General features: G+C 33.7%; 1 protein-coding gene across 1 annotated transcript in view; it reads right to left on the bottom strand.

The window, feature by feature from the left end:
• NCAM2 (neural cell adhesion molecule 2) overlaps window positions 1–17,404 on the bottom strand; it is a 258,288-nt gene that overhangs the window by 98,831 nt on the left and 142,053 nt on the right. Inside the window, exons 7-8 of the mRNA XM_056500737.1 lie at window positions 13,878–14,038; window positions 5,866–6,011 (exon numbers count right to left, since the gene is read on the bottom strand). Coding sequence (XP_056356712.1) covers window positions 5,866–6,011; window positions 13,878–14,038 — 307 coding nt within the window. The remainder of the gene's footprint in view (window positions 1–5,865; window positions 6,012–13,877; window positions 14,039–17,404) is intronic.

The following is a 17,404-nucleotide window of genomic DNA, read 5'->3' as shown; positions in this document are numbered from 1 at the left end:
AGTACAGGCCTTTGCTTTCATTCTGGTTTTGCCAAAAGTTCTGAAGACTTAAACTCTCCTAATATATACAGGTACTCAAGTGATACTTAGGCCGAAGCTCATGAAACAACAGTTTGTGTTGTGGAAGAAATAAGTGAATATTCTAATCCAAGACACGCTGGTATTGTAGAAAATGTTAGTCCATGAAAAGTTCCCTGGTAATTTCATGTGTAACAGATCTAGTATTGTCAATTGTAACTAAATGGCAAAAACTAATATTGGATGGAAAAATAAATGTCTTTTCCAAGCCTTTAGGGTTTTATTTCAGCCAGTAAGTGCAGCACTACAACCTAAAGAAAGTATCCAAAAAATATCTATTTGGTACATAGGTAGTAGAGAACCAAATGGATTAAATGGAAAATGGATTTAAATATAAATTAGGTGGGAAAAAGAATATCCATTTACAGAACAGATAACAACTTTGGACTTAATTTTAGATATCCATTAAAGAACTGTTTAAATTAGTCATATTCTTAAATTAATGTCTTTCCCTAGGTTGTTTAAGCTTTTAATAAAGAAGAGTTAATAAATTTTACATTTTCTTGCCCTTTTATCTCCTTTAAATAATCAAAAAACATTGTCACTTCTTACTTAATTCTTTCCCAGTAGGAAGTGACAATAAAGTTTTACTGAATGGAATAATATACCGAAATGAGAGAATTCTGAGCTAGTGTAATACCTGTACAGACAGCCATCCACACAACACAAATTCATCTGTCTGGGTGTGTACAGGCATTTGGGTCTGCTCTGAGTAACAGGTAAATTACCCCAAAAGGGGAACAAATCTGAAGCATTTGGTCGTGTGGCTAATATTGAGTTGTCAATACAGCAAATATCACAAAATAATTACTAGCTTAATTTTTGGTTTCATTTACACAGCACTGCAGATACTGTTACCTACAGAGTGTGTGGAACTCAGACCACTGATTGAGAACCTGGAAATATCCACATTGGCTCACAGCTTTCCTGCTTCCTCAGGTCACCCAGGAAAATTGCTCTTTCTTTCTAACTGGATACAACCCTACTCCTGCAAAATCAAACTTCTTGCTCAAACACTGACACCCCACAAAACTAGAGATAGATGAAGGAACATCAAAATGTATTCATATTTCCATGGATCAGATGACTCCTGAAATTCTACTATTCAGTGCTCATATATGGCCCTTTATTTGCCTATGTCACTGGGTATAAATCTCTATATTATCAACAGCACTAATTACCTAACATATAAATGACTCTGTTGGTCAAGTTCACTTATTTACCTTCTTCCAGTCACAATGTTCTTGCTCTCTAGCTTCATAGTCTTAACATGGGAAGCCCACTAAAATTCATTTGGGGCTTAAAAACAAAATAGAAGAGAAAATTTTGATGCCTGATTGAATTGTTTGCAGAGCATTTCAGTTGCATAATCAAATACAACTGTGGCTGGCTACATGAATTGTTCTGGATTGCAGGCCTTGTGCCAATATTGCAACAACAAAAACATGCTATGATATTGTAAGTAGGAGCTTTTCACACAATATGTAGGTGAAACAGGTTAAAACAATTTTCTCCAAAAGAGCAAAGAGATTTGCCGTGTATATTTCCCAACTATTCAAAGGAGAATTATTCACAAAGAGTAGGATTTAGATAGATCAGAAAAATTAAGATATTTCCTTAAATCAATTAAAATACCCTACATATATCTTTGTTTTCTGTGATTCATTTCAAATAAAGACCTGATTCCTGATGAGCAAGAATTTAACACAGCTCACATTTCAAAAAGGTCAACATATTTCACTGATACTGCAAGACTGCTTTTTTGTGTGCAGGGAAAACCAACATAAAGAACGAGTAAAAAAAATATATAAATAAATCTGATTCTTTTCATTAACATTTGTAATAGCTGAAGTGAAGCTAATAGGTGAAAAAAATAGACTTGACCTTTCAAAGAAAAAGATTGCTTTTCCTTATTGCCCAATCATGAAAACTATGAAAAATTCTACAAGCTCCAAATATTTATGATTCACATGCCAATACCGAGGGAATTCAAACTTATAAAATAACTTAATTATTAGTCTGAACTCTGCAATATTTAGAAACAATGTCACAGTAAATTTCATTAGGAGAGCCAGGTTAATATTGCAGAAGAAAGCAGAATTCAAACTGTTTCAGCAGTGTTCATTATAAAATTAAAAATCACAGGTTGGGGTTTCTTTGGAGGTACAAGGAGAATAGCATAAGGTATTTAAGTGACATTGAGTGAATCTGTATGGAGTACAAAGTACAGTAATAAATAGAGTATAAAATTCTGTCTTAAATCCAACATACAAGTTGCAACTGGGATCTGTTCTTATTGGCTCCTTTCATTCATTTTATGTGTTTAAATCATAAATTCCTCAGGGTATGCAGCATATGCCTCTTTGGACACATTCTGCATACAGTGGAGCCACTGTCTCACATCCAGCCCCATCTGTTATTGTGATTTGTATTCCATATCAAGGCTTGAAATGGTAATTGCAAATAACGTTGATCAGCATCCATATTTCTGCTAGAATTAGACACTATGAAAGTGGGGCATTGAACTCTGCCCTCACACTTCTGCAGCATACACAGGAGCCAGTGACAATTTTGTGTCAGTGAGTAGGATGTGCTGTCCTTCAGGGACACGTGTAGAGATGTACGTGCACGTCCAAAATCCATTCCATAACTGATTTGCCAAATCGACTCCAATCACCATCTTTCCTTCCGTTCTAAAAAAAGCACCCCTTCTCCTGCCTCTTCTTTTTCCTGGGCAAAGGGCCAGCCTGCTGGATGCACAGTGGTCTGTGGGAATGTGCCATTCCAAATCCCAGCTGAAAGGGCCACGGCCAGGTTGGCACATCAGTGCAAGGACAGTGCTGGGAGCTGGGGGCTGGAAGGGCAGAGGCAGAGTAGGTGCAGCAAGCTGAGAGCTTTGGCTTGGCACTGAAACAGCAGATAAAGCTGTGGCCTTGGGCTCAGCCTCCACCTCCATTTTTGCACCTTTAATGGTGGGACAAACACCTTCCAGCACGCACTGCCATTCCTTTATTCAGCCTTACCCACCTCCCATGTATTTATGGGCTATACAGCCACAGAAGGATTACAGAGGTCATCCAAAGTGACCTCCTGGAAAACTTTTGATTTAACTTTCAAGGGAAGTCAGAGGAAAGGGAAAGACCCCTTTATTTCAAATTCTTAATGAAAGAGAGGCCACACACTGTGTGGTAGATTGTTCTAAGAGCTCAGTGATAAAAGAAGAGAGGAAAAGGCTTCTTTGCTTCTGGTTTGAACTCACTTTGCTTCAACTTTAGAATACACACTTCTGAGGTACTGAAAATCCTTTATCAAAGCTGTATTTTCCAAAGAGATAATTATAGAGCTCATACTCATTAATATTATCCTCCTTAAGCCCAGCTGGGTTACTTCTTTGATCAATGACTTTGGTGCATATTTTCCACTCTTTTGGATGCAATAATTTCAAAACTCAGGAAAGCCTATGTCCCAGTTAAAAGATCTATCACTGGATAGAAAACATTCTGAATCCATGGAGGCTCAGAATGATCCCACATTCAGCAGTCTTCCTTATCCACACGAGCTGTGTTTACATTTTAGGAAAGTAATAACCATATGATTGAGGAGCTACCTACTAAAGTTAAAAAAAAAATCAAATTAAATAAAAAAGAACAGCACTTTATGTGTTCTTTTAGTGATCATCATGTTAATATTATTGCTTGAGCAGTTTTTCCATCTTCTGTGGAAAAAAAATCTCCTAAAGATACTCTGAATTCAACAGAAAATAAATAATCTTATAAATAAGATGCAGTTTATACCAAGAAAAAACTGGCCCAAAAAATTCAAAATATTAATCCCTTGAATAAATACAATCATTTTAATGTTAATGCATAATTTATGTTGTTGCATGATGTGATATTACTTTAAAAGTTGTCACATATAAGTAACAGTTTCAATATCAGTCTATGTTCTATGTTGCTCTCCCTCGATTTCTTCAATTCACCTTTTATTTCTCTTTCTGTATGCAAAACACTGCTGTATTATTTAACAGCTATTCAATAATTTAATCACTACCAGTTTTGTTCCCTATTCACCTAATTTGGTAGGAAGCACAAGCCAAGCTTTTGGCAACCCAGAGCAGGAGGACCACGGGGCAAACGTAGCAGAATTTTTTATAGGTCAAGGACATATTCAGTATTTCAGAACATTTATTCAAGATTCAGCAAAAACTCTCCCATGAGCAATACACAGAGTTCTTTCTTTGGCAAGAACAAAGGAAACCACATAGCTGTATTTATTCTTATTCTTTTTATCTTCCACTCAGAGTCTGTCAGCACACGAGTAGGAAGTGAATATAGATTTCCTTTTGGTTGTCACTATTACTGAGCTGAACCACAGTTCAGAAAATACTCCAGCAACACGTCAGTTTAACCACCTGCAGCTGAATTAAGAATGTAAGACTGTCTTATACAAGCACTGGATAAATTTCAGGTTTCAACTGCACCAACATTTTTAAGTTTCTTTCTGCTATTTTCTCTCATTTTCAATATCCTTTATAGAAAGTTATTTTGGGAACATTTCAAACATAAGTGAGAGGCTAACATTTGTAACCTTTGAACAAAGCATAGTCTTTGCAAGTCAGAAAGATGACCTTTAACTTGAAATATTTAAGGAAGAAAGAAACTGTTTTATCTTAATGCAAAACTATTAGAAAAAATAATCTATAAATACTGCTATATTGCTCCAAAGTGAAAATCACAGGCAAATGGTAGACAGTCTCACATAAACTGCCTCAATTCCAGGAAAGGTCAAGTCAGAGACTAGACCAGACCAGACCTTCTCCTTTAAAACATAAATAATGAAAGTAAATAATTCTTAATATCCAGCAATTCCCTATAAACTGACTTACTACTATCTAATTCCTTTGTGGCATGATTGCTATCTAGGTTTTCACCTGTGTGTGTTTTTTAAGTAACAGCTATGAATATGCAAGAAGAAGGTATTTTGCTACATAATTATCAAGAGTAAAAAAAATTTGAATTAGTTATCCAGAAAGATGGTATCTCTTACTTCAACCACTACAGAGAAATTCTGTCAGGAAATGAAGAAGAAAATGCTTGTTCAAATACTAAAATAATTATTATTAAAAAAGGAAAAAGAACTCTGTAGAAACACAGTTTGCTATAAGCATGGTCAGGAATTGCATTGCACCATTCCCATCTCATTTCAGCATTCCATCTAATTACAGCTCTTTTTCCCACACTGACTCTGTCCATTGTCATACTTCAATCTTTACCTACTCAACTTACTTTTGTAATAAAATATTAAAATGGGGAGACAAAATGGGAAAATAGGCTCAGTTTGTCCTCTGTGACAGGAAAAAATACAAAGAAAAATGAGTGGGAAAGAAAGAACTATGAAGTATTTTAATTTTTTGTAGATTTATAGTATCTTTGAGCTCCACTGTATTTTGAGGATTATTGGACAGAATCTAAATATTCTGAAGAAGGCTATGTGTAGCCATTATGTTCAAGATGAAATTTAAACCATTAAAGATTACATATGACAATTTAAGCTACAAAGATGAATTTTCTTTCAGCATTTAATTGCTTTTTCAATTTTTCTTTGTTTTTTTAATTTAAAATTTAGAATCTCCATGTCTCTCTTACTACCTTAGAAAATAGCAATTGTTTCTAATTCCAGAGGAATCTAGAATTAATCTGTCTCTAAATTAATTTTCTGCTTATAAGAAGAAGAAGATTAGGCAGACAATACATATTTAGATATTTTGTACATTAGCAGTAGATTTACCTTGTCACCTTCAGAGAAAGTCATTCCATCAATGGCCCTTTTCCATGTAATCTCTGGGACAGGTTCTCCTTCTGCTTCACAGATGAGGGTTACTTTCCCATTCTCAAATGTGGTTTCATTTTTAAGTTGTATTATTTGAGGCTGCACTGTTAAAAATACAAATTGCATGACTGATCGTGCACAAAGAATGTCATATCAAAATCTATCTTTAAAACCACCTTTTTCCAACTCTGTCTGACTCTGGACTGGATGGTCTCCAGAGCTGCTTTCCTATCTCAGGCATTCTTTGATTCTATAATAACCCATGTTTGTCTTCAAATGCATAGAATTCAGGAAAAAAAATAGGTATTATTACTGTTCTTTGACTTTGATCTTTATCAATTTTTCACTGGCTTACATAAATTACAGAATTTAACAAAATCCCCCAGCAACAAACACATTTCACTGGTATTAACACTATGGAGAACTGAAGAGTTTTCGGATACGAAGGTGTTCATCCTTACTTACTAAGTATTACTAAGATACATTTTAAAAAATCCAGGTATTGTTTGCATTCTTCAAATCATTCCCCTTTATAGCCTCAATTAAATAGCAGCTACATCTTTCAATCTATACTGTACTTTACCAGGTTATTTATACATACAATACAATTTCTGGTTGCATGAGAATACTTTTCCATTGAGGATTTATCTGTACAATATCACACAAGAACTCTTTATTAGTACTGAGCATAGAATATTACTCTCTTCCATGGCATTCAAGTATCCTCATTAAAAAAATTTTGGTCATATATAATGATTAATAAGTTTCTCTACTCATCCCAATATGCAATCCTGTAACAAGAATATGATTCAATATATTTACTCCCAAAAGCAGTGAATAAAATTTACATGAGTGGGTCAAAATTAAGCTCTTAAGATGGACTTCATCAACTTTAAGTATATTGTTGAAAGCAAGGTGTTTTCCAAGCAGTTTTTCTGAGCTTCACTTTTGAAGAAGCACTACTGTAGTGTACTCCTCATGAAACAGAAAATAAAGAGACGTAATCTGTTTTCTAATGGGGTTACTAAAATGTGTACTATGCAGAACAGAAACATTGGCTTATGTTGGATCAAAATGGGTAGATAATCATCCAGATTGGAATGGGCACCAGGGGGGCTTCCTGACCAACCCCTCATCAGCACAGCACCCACAGACCCTGCTCAGGTCAGATTGCTCAGGGATCTGTCGAGCACTATCTTGAAAAATGTAAAGAACAGAGACTAGACAACCTCTCAGCAGCCTGTTGCAGAGCCTGGCTGTCCTGGTGAGAGGTTTTTTCCTTATGTCCAGTCTCCTGTTTCATTTTATGACTCATTTATAAACATTGTCTCACAGATGCTACATTCAGCATCAGCAAGAAGAATAATAAAAACAGGTTTAAACTTGTTATCTGTAGGCACATCATCTACCTTTATCCATTCCCTGCACACTATCCTTGGTCTCACTTCTCATTTATTTTCTCCATATTCCTTCTGCTGCTTCTCTACTGTCTGTTCACCCTTGACTATTATGAATAAATTATTGTGTGTTTACTGCACAGAGATGAGAAACAAGTAGCATTTTACCTAAGAAAGCACTGAACTAATATCCTGCTTCATTAATATATAATCTATCATTAATGAGATCATGTGAAGAAAGAAAAGACCCTCAGTGATCAGGAATTCTTGAAATGTCCACTGTATTCAGATTTACTGGATGCAGTAGAAGGCAGCAAGCAAATCATTACATCAGGATATCAATTTGGCCAAGAAAATATAAAACTCCTCTGTGGTACAAAAAGGGATCTCAATGGAAAGACTGAAAACCCACCAGAATTAGAGATAAAAGGTAATTATGATAAACTTTAAAATAACTTCAATTATTACTCTCATTTTCAGGATCATTCAGATGCCTATGAAATATTTCACCTTTGCACTCAGATACTCTATTTCTATAGCCACATCACCTGGCTACAAAATAATCTGTTCTATCCCTTCATTCCTTTGATATATCATCATCCCTGGAAAAAAGGCAAGAGCTACAGAAAATATAAAGCCCTTTTTTTTTTTTTTTTTTTTTTTTTTTTTTAAGAAGGATCACGCATAGTGTTTCATGCCAAAAATTCTCAAAATTTATAAATTATTTCCATCAAAATGAGTTTCCCATCTGGACAACAGGACAAACTATGTAATTTGCTCAAGATGATGCATGTTCCAAAACACAAAAATAATTATTAATTATTAACCTTAGATTTATTCTGAACTCCTTTAAGACCTTCTTCAAATGGATCACTACAAGACAAAAAGTTTTAGCTTGACATTTTAGACAAGAGTACCTGACATTTAAAGGAATAAGTACTGATTAATCATCAAATACATCTAGCTGACAGTTATTACTTGAAAGAAGAGAGCTCATATGGGGGATATTATTTAATTAATTCATTTTTGTAGGTCACAAGTCATAACTTACTATTGACTAGAAGTTTTTTACACTGTTTGAATACTTTTCAATGACATTTTGGACACTGGAAAATATTAAAATACATTTGTGTACATGTAAATAAAACTATGAAAATGCCAAGACTAGTATTGACACAAATACTGAAGTCATTTCCTCCCCCACCCACCTCCACTTTTTTAAATGTTCTTTCAAAATTGATAAGGTCATTGTCAATTTGAATTTGCTTTTTTTTTTTATTCTAGAAAATATGAAGCAAATAAAAATACAGAGCCTTGGAATGCAAATTCAGGAAGCCTTCAGGGTTATGCTGCTTTCTTCAGTCCAAAGTATTGAAATACAGATATTGTGATGTAGTTGAAACATCTGTAAGCTAAATGACCTGGCTCAAATGAAAGAATGCTTGAACACAGTAAGGAGCTAAACTTCATTAAAATTATTTAAGTTACGGGACTCTTGTTACTAGACATGCATTGTTAAATATGAACAGAGTGACGATGCCAAATAAAGAGACAACATTTACTGGTTGGAAAGTTTGTTTTCTGAGCCAAGAAGCTTGGTTTTAAGTTTTCTATTAGTTCCTCAGTAAACAAGTTTCTCTGATTCCTTCCTTGGACTGTTCTGGATTTATCTCATTGCAGTGCACATACAGCCTCCCCATAAAGCTTTTGACAAACATGGATAGCAGTGTGAGGCTTTTGCTTATAACCAGTTTCTTGGAAAAACTACACAATTTATTGAATTCACAGGATTCTACCCATACCTTTAACAGAGAGTTTCATCAGACCGGGGAAGCAACACATGTATAAAGCGTGAGAAAGTCCTGCTTGTGTCTCATCAAAAGAATTATTTTAAGCAGTTTGATATTGATACAAACTTGGTTGTACTGATGAGAGGCCTAGGGTATGTCTGTGTGGCTGCCTGATTAATCTCTTGATTAATATATCCCAGGAGGAATCACACCTTCCCTGCTGCTCTCCTGCACAGACACATTTGAATCAGGGGGCAAAACTGCAACCCCATCCTCCTGAAAACTCCTGGTACAAATCCTTGAACTTAGAAGTTCAGAAGTTAGAAGTTAGAGCCCAACATGGAAATATCTAAGAAAAAGATTTCAGAAATTTGATTCCTTATATGATAAAGACACACACACACACACACTCCAGTATGAAATGCTGACCTGACTTAGTGCTCCTTGAACTGAGTCTCTCTCTTTGGATGGTATTTTTGAAACATGTTAAAATGTTATTTTACTACTTCACACTCAGAAGACTTTAAGAGTAGTCTTCTGTCATCACTGTCTTTACAAATTGGATATTTTTTTTTTTTTAATTTTAAAAAGTAGAAATATTCCAAAAGTGTGAGGAAGTAATAAGGAGGAAAAAGGAATGCAGAGAACATGTGAACTTTTAACATTACATCTGTAAGTGTTGAGTTGTACTTTGTGAAAGTGCAGCTGGTGAACTTTATAATATCTGGGAGGAGCAGGCACAGATAGCTCCATACAGAGATCCATGGGATTCTCCTTCTCCAGGTAACAGTGAATTTAAAAGAAAAGCTTCCATATAGGTATAGGGCAGCACCTCATGACGAACAAAGCAAACCACAAAAAGCATTTCAAAACACACATACATCTGCTTACTAAGCCCACAAGAAAATTATTAAGGTATGCTCCAGGCACTAAATGAATGCAGCACTAAGACTGAAAACAAGAGAAAAATTTAGACAACTCCTCACCTCAGTCTCAGAGGCACAATTGAACCTTTTTTGTTCCAAGATTAATAGATTTTGAAGGATTGAATTAACCGAAAAGTTTTTGAATTTTAGCATTTGCAATAAACTCAAGAGGGATAAAATAGAAGAGGTCCATTATATTTCCTCCTATCTGGCAGATGACAGAAATATATTAATAATAGCATATAATTTCACAATAACCAATCAAAATTACATTGAACACAAATGAAGAAAATTTTCCACTATCAACATTCAGTTTATAATTAAAAATGCATATAGAAAATAAAAATAGTATTTAAACTATGCATTAAGTACAGTGTGTCTCTTGTAATGCTTTTTGAGATATCCCCCTTTTGATTTTTGTGAAGTCCTTTGTCAGAACCCACCGAAATGCTGATGAGATACTTACACAATAAAATATTACTCAGACTGCCCTCTCACTGACTATGTAGGTAAAACACCTATATCATAGAAAACTTGAAATGAAATTATGCTAGAACTCCCTTTAATTTTTTACCAATTCTGATTTAAAAAAATAATATTTTTTCTTTCTAGGAAAATAATTAAAAATACAGGTGCAATTTTCTGTGGCCTAAGTACAGAAAAGAGAGCATTTGTTGAAAACCTCAACTCTAAATATCATTGTATAAATTGTATAACCACACATTTGAGTGATAAAGATGTAGAAATAAGCAACTAGAGCAAACAAAATGAAAATTCTAGGAATATAAACACTATTCATATTAAGCACGGATATGACCTTAATTAAAGATAATTTTCTTTCATTTAGTCTGATTATATTTTTTATTCTAACAAAAATGAAGACTGCTGCCACCACATTGGAGAAGGAATTATGAAGAAATGAATGTTTACTTTGGAGAAAGTGAAAAAGAGTAAAAACGTAAAAGAAGATATAGGAAGTTTCAAAGTATTGAATTTATTGACTGTTCTTAAATCAAGTGCTTGTTAGTATGTTGTTTTTGGAAATTTTTTGGGTTGTCTGTAGATGTAAAATTGTGATATTTCATAATTGAAAATGAAAATTTAGATATATCTAGACACATATTTATAAATATGGCTAATTACTATTAAAAAAAAACAAAAAGAAAAAGTGGAACAGTATGAGTGAAAGTGATAGTTATCAAATACAGACACATACAAAGAACATTTTTAAAGAACACCTATGGTTTCAAGCTGTTCAGCAGTAAACATAAATGAATTTTAATTTAAAATCTTAGCACAAGCTCTAAGTATTAATGTAGATGAGATCTTTTTAGGTAGTAATTGCTAATGATACAGAAAAAAAGTCATGGCAGATAAGAGGATGACAGACAGAGATAATCAAATCATATCAACAAAGACTGAGAAAAGGGATTTTTTTCTCTCTTTTTAGAACACAGCACTGATACAGATGAACTGGGGAGGGCAGGGTATGTGCCTATAGGTTTCCACACATATATCAGAGCTCTAGAAAAACAGTCAGAGTAAGCATTTTATATGAGAATAAAAAAGGGTTTTTAGCGTTTGTACTGAAAAACCCCCCAAAGTTAAACTAAAGAATCTAGGTCAGGCATGGAAACTAAACATGAAGCTGTTGCATGGCACTGAGATGAGCATGTCTATTCAAAAGCTCTGCATCCTAGAAAGTTTAGTGCTGAATTCTATAGTGTTACTATTATTTTTATTGCATTATGGTTATATTACTGTTATTATGAGTTTCAACACTGCCAGAGCCATGTTGCAGAAACAGTAGTTGTTGCCCTAAGGAGTTTGCATTGTAAATTAAAATTAAAGACAGCAGACACATGAGACAAATAAGGTAATGAAGTGGGAGAGAAAAATGCAATTTAATAGGTCAATTTAACATAAATAGTTGTTTGTGTACTATTTAGCTATAATAACCAGCCATCTGCCTTGCCATTTTCAGACTGCAGCTTTTTTTAACACATTTAATGGAAGAAAGATAAGTAGTTGTTGGCTGTATATGTGACTAGGGGTTTAATATGTGTAAAAGAGACAGAGGTAAAGTTTATTGTAGGATAAATTAAAATCCTGCTTTACTACAAATTAGCTATAACCACTCAGGACAGAGATGTGGGAGACACTCTAGAGAGTTCTCTGGAAACATAAACATTAGAAATTATTTTTCCATGCAATAAAGAAAAGACATAAGAAATTTAGGAGTTTAGGATATGATGGAAACATTAAGGATGTGTAAGTTAATAGATTTAACCAACTCATTGTATCCATTAAAACATTAGGATCTAGCTTTCCATGGAGTCTCCAGAAAAGTTGCTTAAAGGTGAAAAAATACATACACTCTTAGTCTGGTGTCTCCTTTTCCTCATCCCTTTCATTAAAAAGCTTACTTGCTCTAGGCAAAAACCAATTAAATTCCAGGCTTAAAATTACTTGAATAACACACACAATTATTTCTGACTGAGACTTCACTAAATTCATATAAAAACTAGAAAGTAATTTCTATTCCTTCAACTTCTATATTTTTTTTAAAGTTTGGAAATACAGTTGAATGAAATATTTCAGTTTTCCAAACCAACTTTACTTCTTGAGGCTGGAATAAAATTTAAGATTTTATTTCATCTTCTTTCCTTTGAAAAGAAATTGAGAATAACTCTCAAGTACCTCAGAACAACAGCTCAATAGTTAGGCAATCCACCTGGAATACAGAGCTGGAGACAACACAGCACAGAATTTCTTAAAGAGGAGTTTCATAAAGAGTTTTATAAAGTTTCTCAAAGAGGAGGCAGTGGGATGTTCACCTGACATCATGGTTTCAGCCTCAGGCTCCCAGATCCCAAATACCAGCATTATACAATCCAACATTTACCCTCTTCAATGTAAATTATTAGATTAGTCTCTTCCATTAGAACTCTCTCACTCTTATAAATTATTATTAGCTTTAGTTGGGAATTAATGTTAAATGTTAAATATTTAAATTTTAATTTTTTAAACCAGGAAGTTAATTTCCTCCATACTAAGTAGGGCATTTAACTGTTCAAACAGAAATTATCTTTCTCCATAATACAAGCTATTTTTAATGCAAAAAACCCAAACAAATTCATTTTTTGTAGATTTTTCATAAGTAAGTTACAGCCTTTTTTTCTTGCACAGTGGTTCTGAGAGATGTTTTCTACATTCTCAGAAATACCCACTCTCACTGGGTTATATATCAACAAAACTTCAAATAAATTATCAGTACTATGTAAAGGAGGCAATCATTAACACAGTTGGAGTGGTGGAGAATAGAAAGAGAAATAAGAGTTTTGAGGTTATTACTTTTATCCTTTGAAACTCTGGGCACACAATATTTTTGTGACTACATCTGCAATTGTGCACTTAAAATTAAAAGTGAATAAATAAAAAAAAAAAAAAAGAAAACCCAGGAAGATCTCTGCATCACATTGCCTTATTAAAAAACCATCACTACTTAGAAGTCAAAATAAACTGGTTTTCTCCCTTTCATAATTTCCCCCTTCCTCCTCTTGGTTTTCTTGCAAGCAGACAACTTCTAAAAGAAAACCAGAGTGAATTAACTATTTAACATTCCATTGTACAGCAGAGAAGTAAATGCTGAAGATAACCTTTTCAAACTGAAATTCAGATGTGAAGGTTTAAGTACAACAGGGAGGAAAGAAGTTGTAAAATCATACAGAAAGCATTTTGCTGCATCACTAGGCACCTAGCAGAAATACTGTTTCACTGAAAATTGTGAATTAAGACCTATTTCCTCACTGTTTATGTTTTAAAAGGAAAGATGGACCATATTGTGTAGTACTTACCAAAAACTTGAAGGAATGTCTGTTTTTTGTCATTTCCTGCTTTGTTTTTAGCATTACAGATATAAGGACCTGCATCGATATTTTTTATATCTCTGACTGTCAGTTGTGTATTGCTTCCTCTCAGGACATATTTTTCATTTTCTTCAATAAGTTTACCATTCCTACAAAAAAAAAAAAAAAAAATAAAAAAAGTATAAATCAACCACAACATTCCAGCAACAATGTGCTATGGAAGCATCAATGCTCTGAAAATAATATTTGATGGAAGAGACTGCCTCAAAAATCAGAATTTAATTGTCGGGTTAAAAAATATGTATATGGATTAAAAATATTATAATACCTTTATTCTTACATGTCCAATATTGACCTAATATTAGAAAAATGATTGTAAAGAGGATTCTTATATATGGCTTACACTCAAGGAAGGGCATAAGGAAATTGGTTATATATTGTATATGAGAAACTATTAAAAGTAAAAAGCAGTCTAACTGCTGCAGTTCACAGTAATAGCAATGTAGCAACTTGTAAAAAAAATTAAATTACATTCACGTAGAGCCTATTGGCACATCAAGAGCCCATCCAAATTATTTCCTCTCAGTTATTGTTGGCTAGCCACAACTTAGCAAGCAGGCATGTCTCCAGATGTTAGAATGAGCTGTGACCAGATGGTCCAGAAATAATAAAATCTGCAAGCAATTCTGAGGGCTGAGTGAGGCTTGACTGGTCCATTGGAGCACCATGGCCTACACACAGCTGCTTTTTCAACAGGGCACTACTCAAACATTCTATTCTTTTCAATATGCCTAGTTTAGGACATTTAATTTTTTTCAAGAATTGGACAACAATGATTTCCATTTTATTCTTATTTAATGATAACTACATATATTTCATATTTTCCTAAATCATATTTTCCTTAAAAGGGAGGATACTGCTTATCTCTTGGGAGAATCATGTTAGTAGGAGTCCCCTGATATCTATATAGTTTGCACTTTAGTAACACTTTTTTGTAAATAAATCCAATTGACTTAGTTACCAACTTCAAGATATTGTTATGGTACTTGTTAATTTCCTTTCCAAATAAATACAGAAAGTGTTTTACAGAGCAGTAAAGGCCTAAATTTCCATATTAGAGAGTCTCACAGAAAACCAAACCAAAAACAGAACAAACAGAAAAAGCCACCCAAAACCACTAAAAAACAAGAAACAATTAAACAACAAATCTCAAACAACTAAAAGTCCCCTAGTGATTTACTTTGGGGGACAAAAGGCTATATCCAAGGTTAGAAGTAATTTCCAGGTACCTTTTTCACAGTCATTGGTATCTATAGCAGTTTCTCAGCTAAAATGAGATTATGAGCATTTCCCTGGACCCTCTAGTGAACAGAGAGATTCATAATGATGCTCATGCTGGATAACAGGAAAACATGAATAATATACTTAAAGTGGATTATTTCTTTTGTGAGATAATTCTAAGTCCTGTCAGCAAAGACCAGGAAATTGATCCAGCTCAACTGTAGCAGTGTAAATTATCTCCACAGCTATAAACAATGTTTTCAGTAGCACTATTCACACGAGTAAAGATTTCCAGTTCGTGACCTTTTGTTACATTAGAATCTTTATCTTTCAGTCCTGGCTAATTTAATTCCATTAGTGTATTGCCTCTCTGAAGGTTATGCTTTACAGTAATGGAATATCAGCCTCAACAGAGATACCAGTTCAATGGAGAATTAATTAGATTCTCTTAGTCCACAAAATATCAACAAAATATATACATGTATTAAATAGAGCAGCATTATTCTTAACAAGGTATCTCAAAGTGACTAATTTTCACAAGTGCACTAAAAGACTTTTAGAAAAGAATTGCCACATAAGCTCAGATGCATCCATTTTAAATTGATCAAATGTAAATATCATCAGCACCTGGAAATGAAAATGGTCAATGTAAAAAGTTCAAGTTTCACCACATTAGCTACTGTCTTAAAGAGCTAAAAAGCTTGAGACTATTGTTTTGTCCAGCTTACAGCCAACATACAGAGATATGAGTCCCTTCAATAGTAGTGTCACTTGATTTTAAAAATACAGATATCTTTCATGAACTATCTGAAGTTTATCTGTTAAAATCAGTTCATTGGAAACCAAAAAAGAAACAAAGGGGGTAAAATCAAGATAATTTGCTTTTTAATTGACTAAAATATCAGTGGACTGTAAGACTACCTTTGAAAACATAGATCCAGATTCTATAGGCCTTGATAAAGAAACTTCAGTAGACTGAATGAGCAAATAACTGGTGTGAGAGCCCATTAGAAAAGGCAACAAAGACAGAAGAACATGGAAATAAAATAACTCAAGTCTTCAGTCTTGATGAACCACCTTAACAGGCATGGTTATACTTTTTACACCATTAAGTGAAAATCCTGCAGCAGAAGGGAGTAAAAAAATAATTTCCACCCTTTTCATCAGTACTTTTCCACAGCTCTCCAGGATACTGAATATACTTCAGAAAGTTTTGCAATGCAACATCAGGAAATGCTTCTGTTAGAATATCCAACACCATCTCTCTGAGGCCATTAGCTAAACAGAGCTATTCAGAGAATTCAGAAACCAGGCTTCCATTAAGCCACTTTATTACACCTGTCCATTTTACAAATGGTTAACCTGAGACAAATTAAATAAAATTACTGAACTCACATGGATAAAATCTGAGGTTAGGTTTAAAACTGAACACAATTCCCTTAACTTGCTGTGAACAATAATTATAATCCTTCTAAAATCACTATTAAAACTTTATCAAGTTCAAGACATAATTCCACTTGTCTATTAAAATAAAAATACAATAAAACTCAGGTTAGTACCAACTTATTTTCAAAAAGCACACTAAATAGGACAAAATTGGGAATAATTTGCCATTAATTCTGATAGACATATCCAATTTGATTCTCAGTGGATGACAAGCATATTAATAGACAAATTAGTTTAGATAAACTTCCCCAACATTCACTGACAATTTTTTCTAGATTTTTCTCAAAAGCAAGACAAATTATGTCTATCTGGTTTTCCTATGCTCAGTCTAATTTCTAAAAAAAAACTCTTCTGAACTATTGTAGGAAACCAAGGTCTTTATCTTGATATACTTTTAGATAAGACCAAGGATATGAGAAGAGATCAGCTGACTATGAATCCTTTTAATTGACTAAATGAGTGAAAATGGCCCTGAAAATTTCAGGACAGAGATTTCAGAAATTTGATGCAGAAATTTAGGATTGGAATACCATTTAGAATTTTTGCTTCCTTTGAAAACAGAAGGAATTTTCTCCCCCCATTTTTTTCCTGCTTGCATATCAATAAGAATTTCCTGTCCCAGGGATTTATGTTCTTTTTGATGTATCAGTTTATAAAATCATAGTGTCAGCAAATAGAAAACCAAGAATATTTTCTACTGACAAGAATTTACATCCTAATCAGATGAAATTAAAATAGAATCAAAGGGAAAAAAAAAATCAAAAGGGAAGAGAAGCATGCCAGCCAAT

The sequence above is a fragment of the Oenanthe melanoleuca genome, chromosome 1 (assembly GCF_029582105.1).
Source record: "Oenanthe melanoleuca isolate GR-GAL-2019-014 chromosome 1, OMel1.0, whole genome shotgun sequence".
NCBI lineage: Eukaryota > Metazoa > Chordata > Aves > Passeriformes > Muscicapidae > Oenanthe > Oenanthe melanoleuca.
Note: the sequence above shows the minus strand (reverse complement) of the source record. Positions and strands in the feature narration are given on the sequence as shown.